Source organism: Oncorhynchus nerka, linkage group LG24 (assembly GCF_034236695.1).
Source record: "Oncorhynchus nerka isolate Pitt River linkage group LG24, Oner_Uvic_2.0, whole genome shotgun sequence".
NCBI lineage: Eukaryota > Metazoa > Chordata > Actinopteri > Salmoniformes > Salmonidae > Oncorhynchus > Oncorhynchus nerka.
This window is the reverse complement of record NC_088419.1, coordinates 24,573,975-24,591,631: the sequence shown is the minus strand read 5'-3', so window position 1 is coordinate 24,591,631 and position 17,657 is coordinate 24,573,975. Positions and strand designations below refer to the sequence as shown.

The 17,657-nt window shown below is 42.3% G+C and overlaps 1 protein-coding gene across 7 annotated transcripts in view; it reads left to right on the top strand.

Annotated features, from left to right (window-relative positions):
* LOC115107711 (tumor protein D53 homolog) overlaps positions 1-17,657 on the top strand; it is a 31,818-nt gene that overhangs the window by 9,191 nt on the left and 4,970 nt on the right. For 6 of the 7 annotated variants that reach the window (XM_029631269.2, XM_029631268.2, XM_029631271.2 and 3 more), the window contains exons 2-5: positions 2,244-2,270; positions 9,945-10,060; positions 10,429-10,577; positions 16,995-17,096. In XM_029631269.2, the coding sequence (XP_029487129.1) occupies positions 2,244-2,270; positions 9,945-10,060; positions 10,429-10,577; positions 16,995-17,096 (394 nt within the window). The remainder of the gene's footprint in view (positions 1-2,243; positions 2,271-9,944; positions 10,061-10,428; positions 10,578-16,994; positions 17,097-17,657) is intronic. The other variant, XM_065008734.1, reaches the window with a different exon arrangement.

Below are 17,657 nucleotides of genomic sequence, written 5' to 3'. Positions count from 1 at the left end.
GGTGAATACACAAAGACAGGAACAATCACCCACAAGATACAAAGTGAAACTCGGGCTACCTAAATACGGTTCCCAATCCGAGACAACGAGAATCACCTGACTCTGATTGAGAACCGCCTCAGGCAGCCAAGCCTAACTAGACACACCCCTAATCATACACAATCCCAATGCTAATAAAACCCCAATACGAACCCAAACACATAACCCATGTCACACCCTGGCCTGACCAAAATATATAACGAAACCACAAAACATATTGACCAAGGCGTGACAAGGAAACTTCTTTGCAGGGAAAAAACATGTTTGAATAAATGTGGGTTTTGACATTGTCATAACCAGTCAAAAAATAACGCAATATATGTTACAACAGGTACATGAGTGTTATGACCATATTATGACAGGTTATGAGAAGTTGTCAGCTGTTGTGACATATGACATGGTTATAACCATGTCATAACGTGTTATTATGATAGGTTAAGTAAAGTGTTACCAAAAATAATGTAAAACTACTCCATACAATTTCCCTGACACCCAAAAGTACTCGTTACATTTTAAATGTTTAGCAGGACAGGAAAATGTTCCAATTCACACACTCAAGAGAACATCCCTGGCCCATCATCCTCTGAGCTGGCAGACTCACCAAACACACATGCTTAGTTTGTCTGTGTTGGCGTGTGCCCCTTGCTATCCTTAAATAAATAAACAAGACAATAGTGCCATCTGATTTGCTTAATATAAGGAATTTGAAGTTATTTATACTTTTACTTTTGATACTTAAGTATATTTAAAAGTAGATTTTGGCTGATCTGTGGCATCTATGGTGCTACAGATGACAAACAGTCCGTTTGCCTTCTATATTGCCCTACTGATCAACAACATTTGCATAAAAGCATCACTCACGCATGTGACACCTGTATGGAAGGACAATAATATAGGCACTGCTGTTAGTTTGAGAATATAAAAGAACATCTGTTCAATGCAAATGGGTCCAACGTAACGTCATGATTTATGACCACGGATGCTTATGAAACTTTTTTTTTTTTTTTGTGTGTCATTTTCCTTTTATATGGATTTTTTTTTTAAATTTAGCTGCCAGGATGCATCTCTTAACAATTTAGCTGCCAGGATGCATCTCTAAACAACTTAGCTGCCAGGACGCATCTCTAAACAACTTAGCTGCCAGGACGCATCTCTAAACAACTTAGCTGCCAGGATGCATCTCTAAACAACTTAGCTGCCAGGATGCATCTCTAAACAACTTAGCTGCCAGGACGCATCTCTAAACAACTTAGCTGCCAGGATGCATCTCTAAACAACTTAGCTGCCAGGATGCATCTCTAATCAACTTAGCTGCCAGGATGCATCTCTAATCAACTTAGCTGCCAGGATGCATCGCTAATCAACTTAGCTGCCAGGATGCATCTCTAAACAACTTAGCTGCCAGGACGCATCTCTAAACAACTTAGCTGCCAGGATGCATCTCTAATCAACTTAGCTGCCAGGATGCATCTCTAATCAACTTAGCTGCCAGGATGCATCTCTAATCAACTTAGCTGCCAGGATGCATCGCTAATCAACTTAGCTGCCAGGATGCATCGCTAAACAACTCAATTGACTAATGCAGCTATCGGTCAATAAATGGGCGAACTTGATCCTACTGCTACGGTTGGATAGAGCGATGGCTGTAACTCCGCACCCTTTCACATCTCGTCATCGCTCATATCACTTGCTGCTGTTTCCTGCTACTATGAGAACTATCTCAATGGCGATGACATTTGCTACCAAGCAATAAATGTGAATAATATCTAACAAGGAGAGCGTGGGTAGGAAAAAGATGAAACGAGGATACACGTTAGACTAGAAAAGGCCAATATCGGACAGCTATATCGGCCTGGCTGATTATCAGTCGTTCTCTAACTCAAACTGGTGCGCCTGGCACCTACTATCATACCCTGTTCAAAGGTACTTCAATCTTTTGTTTTGCTCATTCACCCTCTGAATGGCACACCATAACCAATCCTTGTGTCAATGTTTAAAAATCATTCTTTAACCTGTCTCATCTACACTGATTGAAGTGGATTTAACAAGTGGCATCGATACGGGATCATAGCTTTCACCTGGTCAGTCTATATCATGGAAAGAGGTGATCCTAATGTTTTGTACACTTAGTGTATATCTGATCAACAATGACTAATTTCATAAAATGAACAATCTTTCCCCCTCGTTTCTGCTACCAAATGAAGAAAGAGGACAAGGACATATCAGGACAGGTATGCTGCTTCTCTGATTATCTGACTGCCCTTCACAGGAATGTTCATGTGATGTGTCCCTTCTGACTGCCCTTCACAGGAATGTTCATGTGATGTGTCCCTTCTGACTGCCCTTCACAGGAATGTGTCCCTTCTGACTGGAGTAATGCAGTATTACTGATTCATGTTTTAAGTCTCACTGTCGTGAGTGACTGAGGGACTGCACTCACTCTCACCTCCCTCCACCAATTGGATAAAAACACCCCTGACAGTGTTAATTCACCTAATGAGTTTGAGAGCAACCATTTGATGAAGTTGCAGTCAGAGGACTATCTGAAATGGCATCTTCGACTTGAGCTAGCTATCACCACTGCTTAATTGGCTGAGGCGAAGGACTGTGGTAAATCTAGTTTGATAATCCCTGAGGAAAACCCCACTACTATAGCTAGGTCAGAAATGATGTAACCGGTCGAGATGGTCTAAAACGGAAGCAAAAAGTGGAACCAATTTCCAGATAACCTCTGTTTATTTACTAACTGATCCATTTTTATTTACCGTGGTTAAGAGCTATCTCATTGGTAAGGGGATTGGGGATTTACAGTAACACTTACGGTTATGTTGGCTCCGTGTTCCGTCTGACACAGGTTAAGTTTACAGGATTTGTTTCTTCTGTCAATACGTAATGGGTAAACTCGTTGAACATCAATGAGCTAGCGGTGATAATAGGAGATGACAGTGCTGTCGCTATCATTGTGCAAAGGTCGAGATGAGGGTATCAGTACATTTTCCATGTCGTCAAAATGGATCGCAACCTGTTTGTCTGCTTTGAGAGAGAGAGACAACCATTGTGATACCCACTGTGATACCATCACTAATAGACAGATATTTCACCTTGGATGACAGACTTTAGCATGGCCAGAGCAGCCACAGTGTGAGAGATATGCCTTTCAGTTTGCCTATAGGTTCATATCAGGTTGATTGATTCTGTGTGAACAACACTGGGGTAGCTGTCAATACTACAGAATATTTGGTGTGGAGAAGGTTGTACAGCAAAACAATGATGACTTTGAGAACCTAGCATGTGAAAAGGAGACGGTGTATTTCTACAGCTCTGGCCTCTGTGCTGCTGAATATGATTAGTGTGAGTTAATTGAGGATGAGTTGTCAAGCCACAGACTACCCAGACCTGCTGACCTGAACTGAGAATGTGACAATGATGTGTTCAGATGCGAAACATCCGAAATAGACTCCAAAATCAGGAGGAGTACACAAGGGCAGATACTGCAACCTTTTAAAGTTTATGTAGTATTACAGAACCCTGACTGATTGTGGTTGGACATATCCCAACCAGAAGTCATGGATTAAAGGCAACATCCACACTAATCTAAAAGCTAGAGCTGCCGCTTTCAAGGACTGTGAGACTAATCTGGACGCTTATAAGAAATCCCACTACGACCTCTGATGAGCCATCAAACAATCAAAACATTAATACTAATAACATTAATAATAAGATCTACTACTCCTATGTCAGCTGTGATGCTTGTCGGATGTGGCAGGGCTTGAAACTATCATGGAATGCAAAGGGAAAACTGTCCAGTGATGTGAGCCTACCAGAAGACCCAAATGCCTTCTATGCTAATTTCGAGGCAAGTAACACTGAACCATGCATGAGAGCACCAGCTGTTACGGACGACTGTGTGATCTCGCTCTCCGGAGCCGATGTGGGTAAGACCTTTAAACAGGTACACGTTCACAAGGTCGCAGGACCAGAAGAATTACCTGGATGTGTACTCGGAGCATGCGCTGACCAGCTGGCAAGTATTTTCACTGACATTTTTAACCTCTCCCTGACCCAGTCTGTAATACCTAAATGTTTCAAGAAGACCACCATAGTGCCTGTGCCCAAGAATGCCAAGGTAACCTGTCTAAATAACTATTGCCCCGTAGCACTCACATCTGTGGCCATGAAATGCTTTGAAAAGGTGTTGATGTGAGTCATGACCAGCATCATCCAAAATAGACTACTATTTACTAATTAACAAAAAATAATGTGTGTCATATAAAATATATTCACCCCACCCAGTATTGTAATCAAAACTTACCAGAAAATATGTGGTCCTTGGCTCAGACTTTGTAGTAGTGTGTGCTGAATAGCATCTCATTAGTGTGCAAGATCTTGAGAATCAGCTGTACATGTGATGGAAGAGTGCTCTGCACATGGGATGGAAGAATACACTGCGTGCAGAGGGTTGCAATTACATTGAATTGGGGATAGTTTAATCAAAATGTACCACAAGACCTAGAATTTACTTGTGTATCCCACAAAAAAGGTACACTGTTATAAGCTAACTTTCTTTGCTGAATTTAAGCAAAATTCAGAAAATTCCCGGGCTTAACATCCCATGGAAAATTCTGGACATTTACCCGGAAAGTTTGACTCTTTGCAACCCTATCCCTACCTATATGTACATATCTACCTCAATTACCTTGTACCCCAGCATATCGAATTGGTACTGGTACTCTGTGTATATAGCCAAGTTATCATTACTCATTGTGTATTTATTCCTAATGGTTTTTTTTTTAATAAATTGAATCTCTTCATTATTGGGAAGTAAGTAAGCATTTCACTGTTAGTCTAACTTGTTGTTTACAAAGTATGTGACAGATAACATTTGAGTCTCCGGACTTGAACCCAATTGAAAACTTGTGGTTTGAGTTGAATAGGGCAGTCCATTAGTGCAGACAAATGATATCAAAGGATCTGGAAAGATTCTGTATGGAGGAATGGTCTAATGGTCTATTCCTCAAATGTGTTTTCCAATCTCAGTGCCATTGTCCTAGTAAGGGGAGGGTGCACAAAGTATTGAAAACAAGGGTGCCAATAATTTGACAAACATTCTTAAATGATTGCTTGATAAACAAAATCTCTTTCTCTGAGTAATTGTATAAGAGACAAATTTTTCTTCATACAATGTAGCTGAGTATTTGAATTATTTATTTTATAGTCTTTGTTCATCGCTATCAAGGGTGCCAATAATTTTGGCAGTGACTGTGGTGCTCTGTTAAATCAGACTGAGGCAGGGATGGAGTGAGGTTTAGGGCTGTGTGGTGAAACAGCAATGTGATTTTCAGATGACAGGCTGCCAGGGAGTTAAGAGGAAAGTCAGAGTCCATCGACTCCAATGACATTCCGGCTGCATGGTTTCCTGTTGTTTTTGTGCTTTTTCATATTTATTTCCATATGGATTATTTAAGGAACATGAGAAAATGTTAATGTATCTACAGCAGGGACCTCATTCAGGGCCTCAGGAACACTGCTAATGGACGCAGAACCTCACACTGGCAACACAAACACAAGACCTCTAAATTGTCAGATTTAAATTGAATGAGCCTATTGTTGACAGATTGACATGTCTTAATGACAACAAAATGATTCAATGAATATGATTAGGTTTGCACGTCTATGTGGCAAGTTGCTAAGCAACATATCCCTACCGGGGGCCTACCCTTTCACAGTGAAAAGATTAGAAACCGCTGTTCAAAGTAAACTGAATCCTTTCCCATTTGAGATGAGCAAAGTGTCAGTAGAAAACGAATGAGGTAAATCGAATGACCATACAATGCTGAGTTTGGTTATATTGTGCTCTGAAATATATTGACTATTACAAGCACTGAAGCAAGGCAAAATGACAGAGCTGTAGAGTGATTCACAAGGAGAGCTGCAGTTCATAATGTGGAAGTCTACATGAAAAGGCTCCAAATAAAGGGAACGGCTCCAAAGGCTTCTGATGAGGAAGTATTGGACTCCGTTCCCCAGCACAGCCTTCCTTTCTGTTATTGGGTTATGTGGCCAAACTGCATCACGAGCTCTGTGCCATGCCACCATTCATCTGCAGATGTAATGAGAAGCCAGGCCTCAGACGTGACGCATGTTTGTTAGTTGTCGTCTTTGTCTGGACAAAAACATCCGCTAGCTAGCTTGTCGCAGCTCAATAACATCCCTTAAGTTTAGATGTCGTAGTTATGTCCTGGCTCAGAGCTTTTCAACCTTGGGATTAGTGTAGGTTGGGATTTCTATTCAGTTTACATTGTCAGGTGTATTACTGTAGGCTTGTATAGAATGTACAGCCACAGTCTCTTTACTGTACTTCTTATGCAGTTATAAGAGACTTGGTAGTCGGGACAATTAATGACTGATCTAATCTGCAGAGGGAACACCATGTCAGGGCTTTGGCCATTACTTCATCGGTCTGTGCGTCAGTCGTTTAGAGCAGGGCTGCAGATATTGACCAGACACTCAGTACTTCACGTACCAGGAAGTGTTATGATGTTTGTCTGGTTTTGCTTATATTGTGACTGTAAACACATGCATGCGCACACACACACACACACACACTTATTATCATGTAATTAGATCACTATTAAACAATAGATTTGTGCTCCTATTTAATTAGACACTGTTAGTCAGACCTATTGACGTTTTTGTTTTGTTTTAGTGGAACTAGATAAGAAACAACATCTAAGACGGTTAATTAAGTGATAATGCCAGAGATACTGGTGTTGGGAGGATATATTACTGTTCGTATAAGGCCGGCAAACTGCTAATATATCCTCAACACCGGCTTCAATGGCATTATCACTTTTATACAACAGGTTACCAACATATTCAAATAATGATTGACATATTTTCATTAAAAAAACATTATTTTGATGAATTTATTCATACTATTTCATCCTTTCACGAGATATAGTCCCGACACAAATCTAGGTTGCTACCCAAGCCAGCTGGTTGTTTCTTCTAGCGGTTCGGTTGCCAGAGACGTGCCCCAGTCGTTAAGTCTTTTTGTTCCATATCTATGGACGCGACCCAGTCGTTCGTTCTAAATACTAGCCACATACGGCTAACTTACAGTCACATCAAACAGTGCAGCCAAAAGGACAACAAAGTAGCTGCATTTGCGTTTTAAGCAGTTTTCTAGTGCCATTTATTTGGATGCATCCATAACAATGAGTTAATGATACGCGATTTTGCCTGTCTTGTCTCATCTTGACTCACGTTCATTACTATGGGACAGCTGGAGATCAAATTTCAATATTGAAAACCAATGATCTCCACTGTTAACCAAATGCTAGTCTAAAATAAATGGGAGATAATGTCTATGTCACGCCCTGACCTTAGTTTTCTATGTTTTATGTATTATTTTGGTCAGGTCAGGGTGTGATGAGGGTGGGTATGTGTTTTTTTTGTCTATGTGTAATTGCATGTCAGCACTCGTTTATATATATATATATATATATATATATATATATATATATATATATATACTCGTTGTGCAAGTTCTCTCACTTAAAAAGATGAGGCCTGTAATTTTCATCATAGGTACACTTAAACTTTGACAGACAAAATGAGAAGGAAAAAAAATCCAGAAAATCACATTTTGTAGGATTTTTTTTAATGAATTTATTTGCAAATTATGGTGGGAACGCGAAGCGATGGTGGTGGAAAATAAGTATTTGGTCAAAAACAAAAGTTTGTCTCAATACTTTGTCATTGCCAACAAAGGGTATATAACAGAGGTAAAATGTTTTCTGTAAGTCTTCACAAGGTTTTCACACACTGTTGCTGGTATTTTGGCCCATTCCTCCATGCAGATCTCCTCTAGAGCAGTGATGTTTTGGGGCTGTTGCTGGGCAACACGGACTTTCAACTCCCTCCAAAGATTTTCTATGGGGTTGAGATCTGGAGACTGGCTAGGCCACTCCAGGACCTTGAAATGCTTCTTACGAAGCCACTCCTTCGTTGCCCGGGCGGTGTGTTTGGGATCATTGTCATGCTGAAAGACCCAGCCACGTTTCAGCTTCAATGCCCTTGCTGATGGAATGAGGTTTTCACTCAAAATCTCACGATACATGGCCCCATTCATTCTTTCCTTTACACGGATCAGTCGTCCTGGTCCCTTTGCAGAAAAACAGCCCCAAAGCATGATGTTTCCACCCCCATGCTTCACAGTAGGTATGGTGTTCTTTGGATGCAACTCAGCATTCTTTGTCCTCCAAACATGACGAGTTGAGTTTTTACCAAAATATTTTGGTTTCATCTGACCATATGACATTCTCCCAATCTTCTGGATCATCCAAATGCTCTCTAGCAAACTTCAGATGGGCCTGGACATATACTGGCTTAAGCAGGGGGACATGTCTGGCACTGCAGGATTTGAGTCCCTGGCGGCGTAGTGTGTTACTGATGGTAGGCTTTGTTACTTTGGTCCCAGCTCTCTGCAGGTCATTCACTAGGTCCCCCCGTGTGGTTCTGGGATTTATGCTCACCGTTCTTGTGATAATTTTGACCCCACGGGGTGAGATCTTGCGTGGAGCCCCAGATCGAGGGAGATTTTCAGTGGTCTTGTATGTCTTCCATTTCCTAATAATTGCTCCGACAGTTGATTTCTTCAAACCAAGCTGCTTACCTATTGCAGATTCAGTCTTCCCAGCCTGGTGCAGGTCTACAATTTTGTTTCTGGTGTCCTTTGACAGCTCTTTGGTCTTGGCCATAGTGGAGTTTGGAGTGTGACTGTTTGAGGTTGTGGACAGGTGTCTTTTATACTGATAACAAGTTCAAACAGGGGCCATTAATATAGGTAACGAGTGGAGGACAGAGGAGCCCCTTGAAGAAGAAGTTACAGGTCTGTGAGAGACAAATCTTGTTTGTTTGTAGGTGACCAAATACTTATTTTCCACCATAATTTGCAAATAAATTCATAAAAAATCCTACAATGTGATTTTCTGGATTTTTTTTTTCTTCTCATCTTGTCTGTCATAGTTGAAGTGTACCTATGATGAAAATTACAGGCCTCATCTTTTTAAGTGGGAGAACTTGCACAATTTGTGGCTGACTAAATAATTTTTTGCCCCACTGTATAGCTTCACTGTCGTTTTGTTAGTTTGTTTTGTGTTCTTTCTTTATTAAAAGAGGAATGTATTCATATCACGCTGCGCCTTGGTCTCATCGGTACGACGAATGTGACAGTCTAGATGCTTTTTATAAATTGTTTATATAAAAAGTTTATAAATTGCCTGGCTGGGCTGATGAGACAGTGGATCGCGCAGTGAGATGGAACAGAGTAAATGGGCATTTCAACATCATAGCTTTAGCCGGTGATAACTTTTGGAATAGACACCAGCTGGAATGCAGTTTTAACCAATCAGCATCCAGGATTAGACCCACCTAGTTGTATATGCTCTTATAGACAACTGGTGGCCTTCTGGAACGGGTTAGCATTACTTTTCCCTAAACTACCCAGAAGATACTGTATCTTAGCTTTAAATGCATAAAAATATAAATGGGCTTGGAAATAGAAGCTCTAGTGTAGAGCATTACGGTCACTGGATCAAACAGTGGTTGTTAAACTATTTTGGGGTCATGCTGGGTATATTGACATTGTCTCGGTGATGCAGAGCAGTGATCTAGTTCATTCTGTCTGAACTGTGGCCGTGTTACCATGGCAACAGATATGTGAATCTGCCTTGCTGTAGCCTACTCAGATCTTCTAGTTAGACCATTTGACAGCAGGGTGCCTGAGTTACTAGCCATGACTTACTGTATGTGGTTGTTAATGTCCACCATATGCAAATTTGTAGTTTCCTAACCTTTGGCGAGTTGGTTTAGTTTAAGCCTCCATCCTTGTCTATCCCCAGGTCTGTTGGACCCAGAGCCTGTAACAGAAGTAGATGAAGAGATTGTGTCAGATGTGGACCTCAACAACACTCTGACTGATGAAGAGAGGGAGGAAATATTGAGTGAACTCACAAAGGTAGTCCCTCTCATCAGCACTTTTCACTGATCTGTTTTTCAATGTTTAGCCTGGTATGTTGATCGAAGTTGGATTCAAGAAAGCTCTACCTTCATTCTGTCCATCCAAATAAGCTAAAGTCTGCTAAAAGCCATTGTTCTGTACTTCAGTTCCCTCAGTTTATTACAGCTCTATAACCAACATCTATGTAGCGTATTAGGCTTCATCCCAAAACAATATTACACTTTTTGAGCATTCAAAATGAATGCTCTATAAAGCAAACAAGGTCACATATGGATACTTGAGCCCAAGGGGAAATTAGTATCCCTCTCTTACTCCATTTCTCTAATTCTCTTTTTTTTCTCTGTTTTCTTTGTTTATCCCTCTAGTTAGAGGAAGACATCTCCACCCTGAGGCAAGTGTTGGCCTCCAAAGAAAAACACCACTCAGAGCTCAAAGCCAAACTGGGTATAACACCACTCATTGAGTTCAAACAGAACTTCAACAGGAGCTGGTATGACATGCAGACTTCCACTGCGTAAGTACCCAACATATTTCAATGTGTGTATTATGCTTCATGTGTCAAATATGATGTTACAATACATTCCAATGTGCATGGAGCCAGAGGGATGGGGAGGGGGGGTCTAAATTAGACTCCTACAGTTGCCATTTAAAGACCGTCTCAGAGTAAGTGCATAAGCTTAGCATTTGGAGAAGAAAATAGGAAAATGGCACTCGGGCCCTTAAGGTGTTTTGCTCCTGACACCAGAGATTGCCTTTATAGGCATCACAAACTCTGAAAGATATGTTAAGTGGACCGCTGATTTGTTTTGTAGAGCTCATATACACTGAGGGGATAAAACATTAGGAACACCTTCCTAATATTGCGTTGCACCCTCTTTTGCCCTCAGAACAGCCTCCATTCGTCGGGGAATAGACTCTACAAGGTGTTGAAAGTGTTCCACAGGGATGCTGGCGCATGTTTACTCAAATGCTTCCCACAGATGTGTCAAGTTGGCTGAATGTCCTTTGGGTGGTGGACCATTCTGGGGAAAACCCAGCAGCGTTGCAGTTTTTGACACACTCAAACCAGTGTGCCTGGCACCTACTAACATAACCCATTCAAAGACACTTAAATATTTTGTCTTGTCCATTCACCCTCTGAATGGCACACATACACAATCCATGTCACAACTGTCTCAAGGCTTGAAAATCCGTATTTAACCTGGCTCCTTCCCTTAATCTACACAGATTGAAGTCGATTTAACAGAAGACATCAATAAGGGATCATAGCTTTCACCTGGATTCACCTGGTTAGTCTATATCATGGAAAGACCAAGTGTTCACTCAGTGTAGGTCAGTTCTGTATTTATAGCCATTTTGTGTGAACAGCCATACAGTCGGCCTAGATCTCCTGTCTCCCTGGTTATTCAGTTACCAGAGTCACACTTTAACTAGGTGCGCAAATGAGCAGTGCCCCTCTCCAATCACTGTTACCATGGTGAGGGTGAACCGCAAGTCGCCAGGGCCAAGCAGATCCGTGGTGCTGAGGGATCGTTGGCTGGACGGGAGAGGAGAGGAGATTAGGGGGCCTCCACTGTGTAAATGCCACAACATATCTCCTTAATCTCCAGTCTCAAAACCAACGCAAAACGGACAAGTGTGAAGGTCAACAACTCCAACGCCTGAGCTGCATCTATTGTCAGTGTGGTTTGTTGTTGGCGTCCGTTGTTTACTAGATAGCTACAGTAGTTACCCTGGTAACCAAACAGACTTGCTAGTTTAGCTAACCAAACCATCAGTCCTAGCTTGCTATTATGAAAATCGAATTCCACAATGCCAATAATGTTTTCAATTTAACCTTTGCTTTCAAAAGCAGCTAAAACATAGAACATGTAAGAATTAACTATAGCCATTGAATTCTACCGTGCTGATATGCCGTGCACTATAGGGAAATAATGGACGCTCTAGAATGCTCTTCAAGCCTATTAGAAATTGGTATTCAACAATGCCGCAGTTTAATTAAGCAATAAGGCACGAGGCAGTGCTGTATCATTAATACAGTCACAGGTGAATGGCGTTGTTGGTCAACCCATTTACCTGTGACAGTATTCATGGTATATCACTGCTTCGCATGCATTATTGCTTTATAAAACGCTTACTATCATATTACAATAACAATGAATTACATGTTTTCATTTAAACAGTTATTTTGAGTTCATTCATACAATTTAATTCTTCCACCAGAAGATATTGTCCGGACAAAAGTCTTGGTCATGTTGCTCCAGTCGTTTAATTATTTTTGTGTAGTTGCTATGCAAAAGGCTCGTTGTCCGTTCTAAAGAAAATGGTTGCTATGCAGCCTTTAACTTATTGTCACTTGCTAGCTAACTTCAGCTAATTCAGTCACATCAAATATTGAACCTGGAATGGCACTACACTAGCTGCATTTTCGTTTTTTAAACTTTTTTCGATTGGCATTTAAATGGATATGTCCATGATAATGGGGTTGGTGCATGATTTCGACTGGCTCAGAAAAGTTGTCTCGTCTACATGGAAACCATGTGATTGAGTTAGATTTCATTCCATTCCAGCCATTACTATGAGCCCGTCCTCCCCATTTAAGGTGCCACCAACCTCCTGTGTTATAAAAGCACATTGCACAATCCATGGGGCAGATGCAGACCATAGAGCGAATGGTGTCCAGACTTACAGTCTATGGTACTACAGAGATCAAAATTCAAAAGGGAAACTTTGTTGTTTCCGAGGTCGGACAGACAGACTGCAAGGCTTATATTAACCCCCACTGTACCAAACTAAATTTTAGGCTGGAAGCAAGGACCAGTAATGTGCGAGTTGCGATAAATGCAAGAGACTATTCGGAGAGCAACATGAACATGATATTCTTATGGAGGCGTAGTGATCATTTTCAGATGGAACCGTTAGCAGGCATAGGTGTGTATGTGACGGCCAGATGCGGACCTCAGATTTCCATGCAGTCTGTGTCTAATGCACTGAGCGATAATCAGGCTCTAGGGCCTGGGGCTCTGAGAGGTTGGAAGCCAGGCAGGCAGCATCCTGGTCTCATAGAATAGACGTAACATAGTAAATCCGGGACACTCAAATTAGTATGACATGTTACTTTTGGTATGGTTATATAAGACATATGGTTACTTATGGCAAAAATGAAAGTAAGGGAAAGGGGGGGATACCTAATGCATTCAACTGAAATGTATCTTCCACATTTAACCCAACCCCTCTGAATCAGAGAGGTGTGGGGGGCTGCCTTAATCGACATCCACGTCTTCGGTGCCTGGGGAAGGGTGGTTGGTCGGTTGATGGGTAGGCGTATAACCCGACTGTCTAGCAACCCAAAGGTTGCGAGTTTGAATCTCATCACGGACAATTTTAGCTAATTAGCAACTTTTCAACTACTTACTACTTTTGAGATAATTTGCAACTACTTAGCATGTTGGCTAACCCTTCCCTAACATTAACCCTTCCCCTAATCCCTTTAGCTAATCCTTGCCCTAACTCTAACCCTTTAACCTAACACCTAAACTTAACCGCTAACGTTAGCCAGTTAGCTACAGTTGCCACCTAGCTAGAATTAGTAACATGTCATACATTTAGCAAATTTGTAACATAGTACATTTTGCAAATTCGTAACATACACTGCTCAAAAAAATAAAGGGAACACTTAAACAACACAATGTAACTCCAAGTCAATCACACTTCTGTGAAATCAAACTGTCCACTTAGGAAGCAACACTGATTGACAATAAATTTCACATGCTGTTGTGCAAATGGAATAGACAACAGGTGGAAATTATAGGCAATTAGCAAGACACCCTCAATAAAGGAGTGGTTCTACAGGTGATGACCACAGACCACTTCTCAGTTTCTATGCTTCCTGGCTGATGTTTTGGTCACTTTTGAATGCTGGCGGTGCTTTCACTCTAGTGGTAGCATGAGACGGAGTCTACAACCCCCACAAGTGGCTCAGGTAGTGCAGCTCATCCAGGATGGCACATCAATGCGAGCTGTGGCAAGGTTTGCTGTGTCTGTCAGCGCAGTGTCCAGTGCATGGAGGCGCTACCAGGAGACAGGCCAGTACATCAGGAGATGTGGAGGAGGCCGTAGGAGGGCAACAACCCAGCAGCAGGACCGCTACCTCCGCCTTTGTGCAAGGAGGAGCAGGAGGAGCACTGCCAGAGCCCTGCAAAATGTCCTCCAGCAGGCCACAAATGTGCATGTGTCTGCTCAAACGGTCAGAAACAGACTCCATGAGGGTGGTATGGGGGCCCGACGTCCACAGGTGGGGGTTGTGCTTACAGCCCAACACCATGCAGGACGTTTGGCATTTGCCAGAGAACACTAAGCTTGGCCAATTCGTCACTGGCGCCCTGTGCTCTTCACAGATAAAGCAAGTTCACACTGAGCATGTGACAGACGTGACAGAGTCTGGAGACGCCGTGGAGAACGTTCTGCTGCCTGCAACATCCTCCAGCATGACCGGTTTGGCGGTGGGTCAGTCATGGTGTGGGGTGGCATTTCTTTAGGGGGCCGCACAGCTCTCCATGTGCTCGCCAGAGGTAGCCTGACTGCCATTAGGTACCGAGATGAGATGCTCAGACCCCTTGTGAGTGCGGTTGGCCCTGGGTTCCTCCTAATGCAAGACAATGCTAAACCTCATGTGGCTGGAGTGTGTCAGCAGTTCCTGCAAGAGGAAGGCATTGATGCTATGGACTGGCCCGCCCGTTCCCCAGACCTGAATCCAATTGAGCACATCTGGGACATCATGTCTCGCTCCATCCACCAATGCCACGTTGCACCACAGACTGTCCAGGAGTCTTCATCAGGAGCATGCCCAGGCGTTGTAGGGAGGTCATACAGGCACGTGGAGGCCACACACACTACTGAGCCTCATTTTGACTTGTTTTAAGGACATTACATCAAAGTTGGATCAGCCTGTAGTGTGGTGTGACTCCAAATCCAGACCTCCATGGGTTGATAAATTTGATTTCCATTGATCATTTTTGTGTGATTTTTGTTGTCAGCACATCCAACTATGTAAAGAAAAAAGTATTTAATAAGAATATTTCATTCATTCAGATGTAGGATGTGTTATTTTAGTGTTCCCTTTATTTATTTTTAGCAGTGTATAATACAAAGTTGGGTGATGGACATCCACAAATGATTACATACCATACGAAACGTAACTAAATGTAGTGTCTCGGAATTTACATATAGAAAAATACGAAATGCTCTGAGACCAGGTTTGGCATCAGACTAGCAGGCTGTTAGACCTAGAAAACAAAGAGGAAAATCAATGGCTTCCCTTTATAGGCCAGAGCCCTAACAGTGGTATTTAAGCTGTACAAATGATCAAAGTGATGCTCTCCTGTGTGTCCCATCGATTCTGCAGCATCAATAGGGAAAAGTCTTTCTCACCTAAGCCTTGCTCAGGGTGCATTGCCTTCGGAAAGTATTCAGACCCCTTGACTTTTTCCACATTTTGTTATGTTACAGCCTTATTCTAAAATTGATTAAATAGTTTTTTCCCCTTATCAATATCCAATAATGACAAAGCAAAAACAGGTTTTTAGAATTTCTTGCTAATTTATTACCTGAAATATCACATTTACACAAATATTCAGACCCTTTAGTCAGTACTTTGTTGAAGCACCTTGGGCAGCGATAACAGCATTGAGTCTTCTTGGGTATGACGCTACAAGCTTGGCACACCTGTATTTGGAGTTTCTCCCATTCTTCTCTGCAGATCCTCTCAAGCTCTGGCATGTTGGATGGGGAATGTTGCCGCACATCTATTTTCAGGTCTCTCCAGAGATGTTTGATGGGGTTCAAGTCCGGGCTCTGGCTGGGCCATTCAAAGACATGTCTCGAAGCCATTCCTGTGTTGTCTTGGCATTGTGCTTAGGGTCGGTGTCCCGTTGGAAGGTGAATCTTCGCCCCCAGTCTGAGGTACTGAGTGTTCTGGAGCAGGTTTTCATCAATGATTTCTCTGTACTTTTCTCTGTTAATCTTTGCCTCGATCCTGCCTAGTCTCCCATCCCCACAGCATAATGCTTCCACCACCATGTTTCACCGTAGGGATGGTGCCAGGTTTCCTCCCAACTTGACGCTTGGAATTGGTAGTTCCTAACTTTTTCCATTTAAGAATGATGGAGGCCATTGTGTTCTTGGGGACCTTCAATAGTGCAGAAATGTTTTGGTACCCTTCCCCAGATCTATGCTTGGACACAGTCCTGTCTCGGCGCTCTATGGACAATTCCTTCAACGTCATGGCTTGGTTTTTGCGCTGACATGCATTGTCAACTGTGGGACCTGATAGATAGGTGTGTGAATTCCAAATCATGTCCAATCAATTGAATTTACTACAGGTGGTCTCCAATCAAGTTGTAGAAACATCTCAAGAATGATCAATGGAAACAGGATGCACCTGAGCTCAATTTTGAGTCTCGTAGCAAAGGGTCTGAATACTTATGTAAATAAGGTATTTCTGTTTTTTTATTAGCTAAAATGTAATACAACCTATTTTAACTTTGTCATTATGGCGTATTGTGTGTAGATTGCTGTGGAAAATGTTGCATTTAATCGATTTTAGAATAAGGCTTTATCGTAACAAAATGTGGTAAAAGTCCAGGATTGTGAATACTTTCCAAAGGCACTGTATGTAAACTATATGCAGTGAATAAAAATGAATCAAATCTGCTGTCCACAGGTAAAGGATATTCCCATCGGGCATATTTGTATAGATATGATGCTGTGCTGGAGAATCAGTTACACCCTGGCTCCAACTCTGACTATGAAACTAATCTGTGTGTGTAGTGAATAGTGTTCTGTACAGGGATGGGAAGAGCACAGGAGTGGCTGTCCTAAGGTATCCTGTTCTTTGTCTGTTTTGATCATCACCGTCTTTTCATTTGGCCAGGTACAAAAAGACATCGGAGACGTTGAGCACGGCAGGTCAGAAAACGTCAGCAGCGTTCACCACACTGGGAACAGCCATCAGCAGGAAGTTTGGGGATATGAGGTACAGTGTCACTGGTGCCTATGGCAACCATGCATCAAAATATTGAATATCCTATCAACTAAATCCTTATGCTACATCTTTAAGCCTACAGCTATTGAAACAGAATACAGGGTCCCTCCAGTCAGAATGACCACGCTCCCCCCTCGTCTCTGCTTCTCTACACCCAGTCTGCCTTGTCATGTGCCCAATCCTCACTGTTGCTGGGGTTGACCCAGACAGGGGGACATGTTTGCATTGCGTAAACCCAGAGTAAGCGGCTTTCTGCAGGCCAGATTGGATGCAGGCCGGGGTGGGTTTGGATCAGAGCTTGGAGAGCTGTGATCAGGGCTGGGAGAGCTGTGAGCTAGCCCGCAGTGACTGACCACGATCAGCCCTGAAGGACTGGAGCTCTGACAAGGCATGGTGGCACAATAGAGCTCCATGGCTGGCCAGTATTCTGGCTCTACACTCTGCCACTGGGGAGCTATCGTATCATAGACAGCTGTCACTGGTAATGCAATACTCAGACGAGTCATGACAAAGGAAAACTGTGATTTAGTGTTATACCTGTCCATGTAGTGT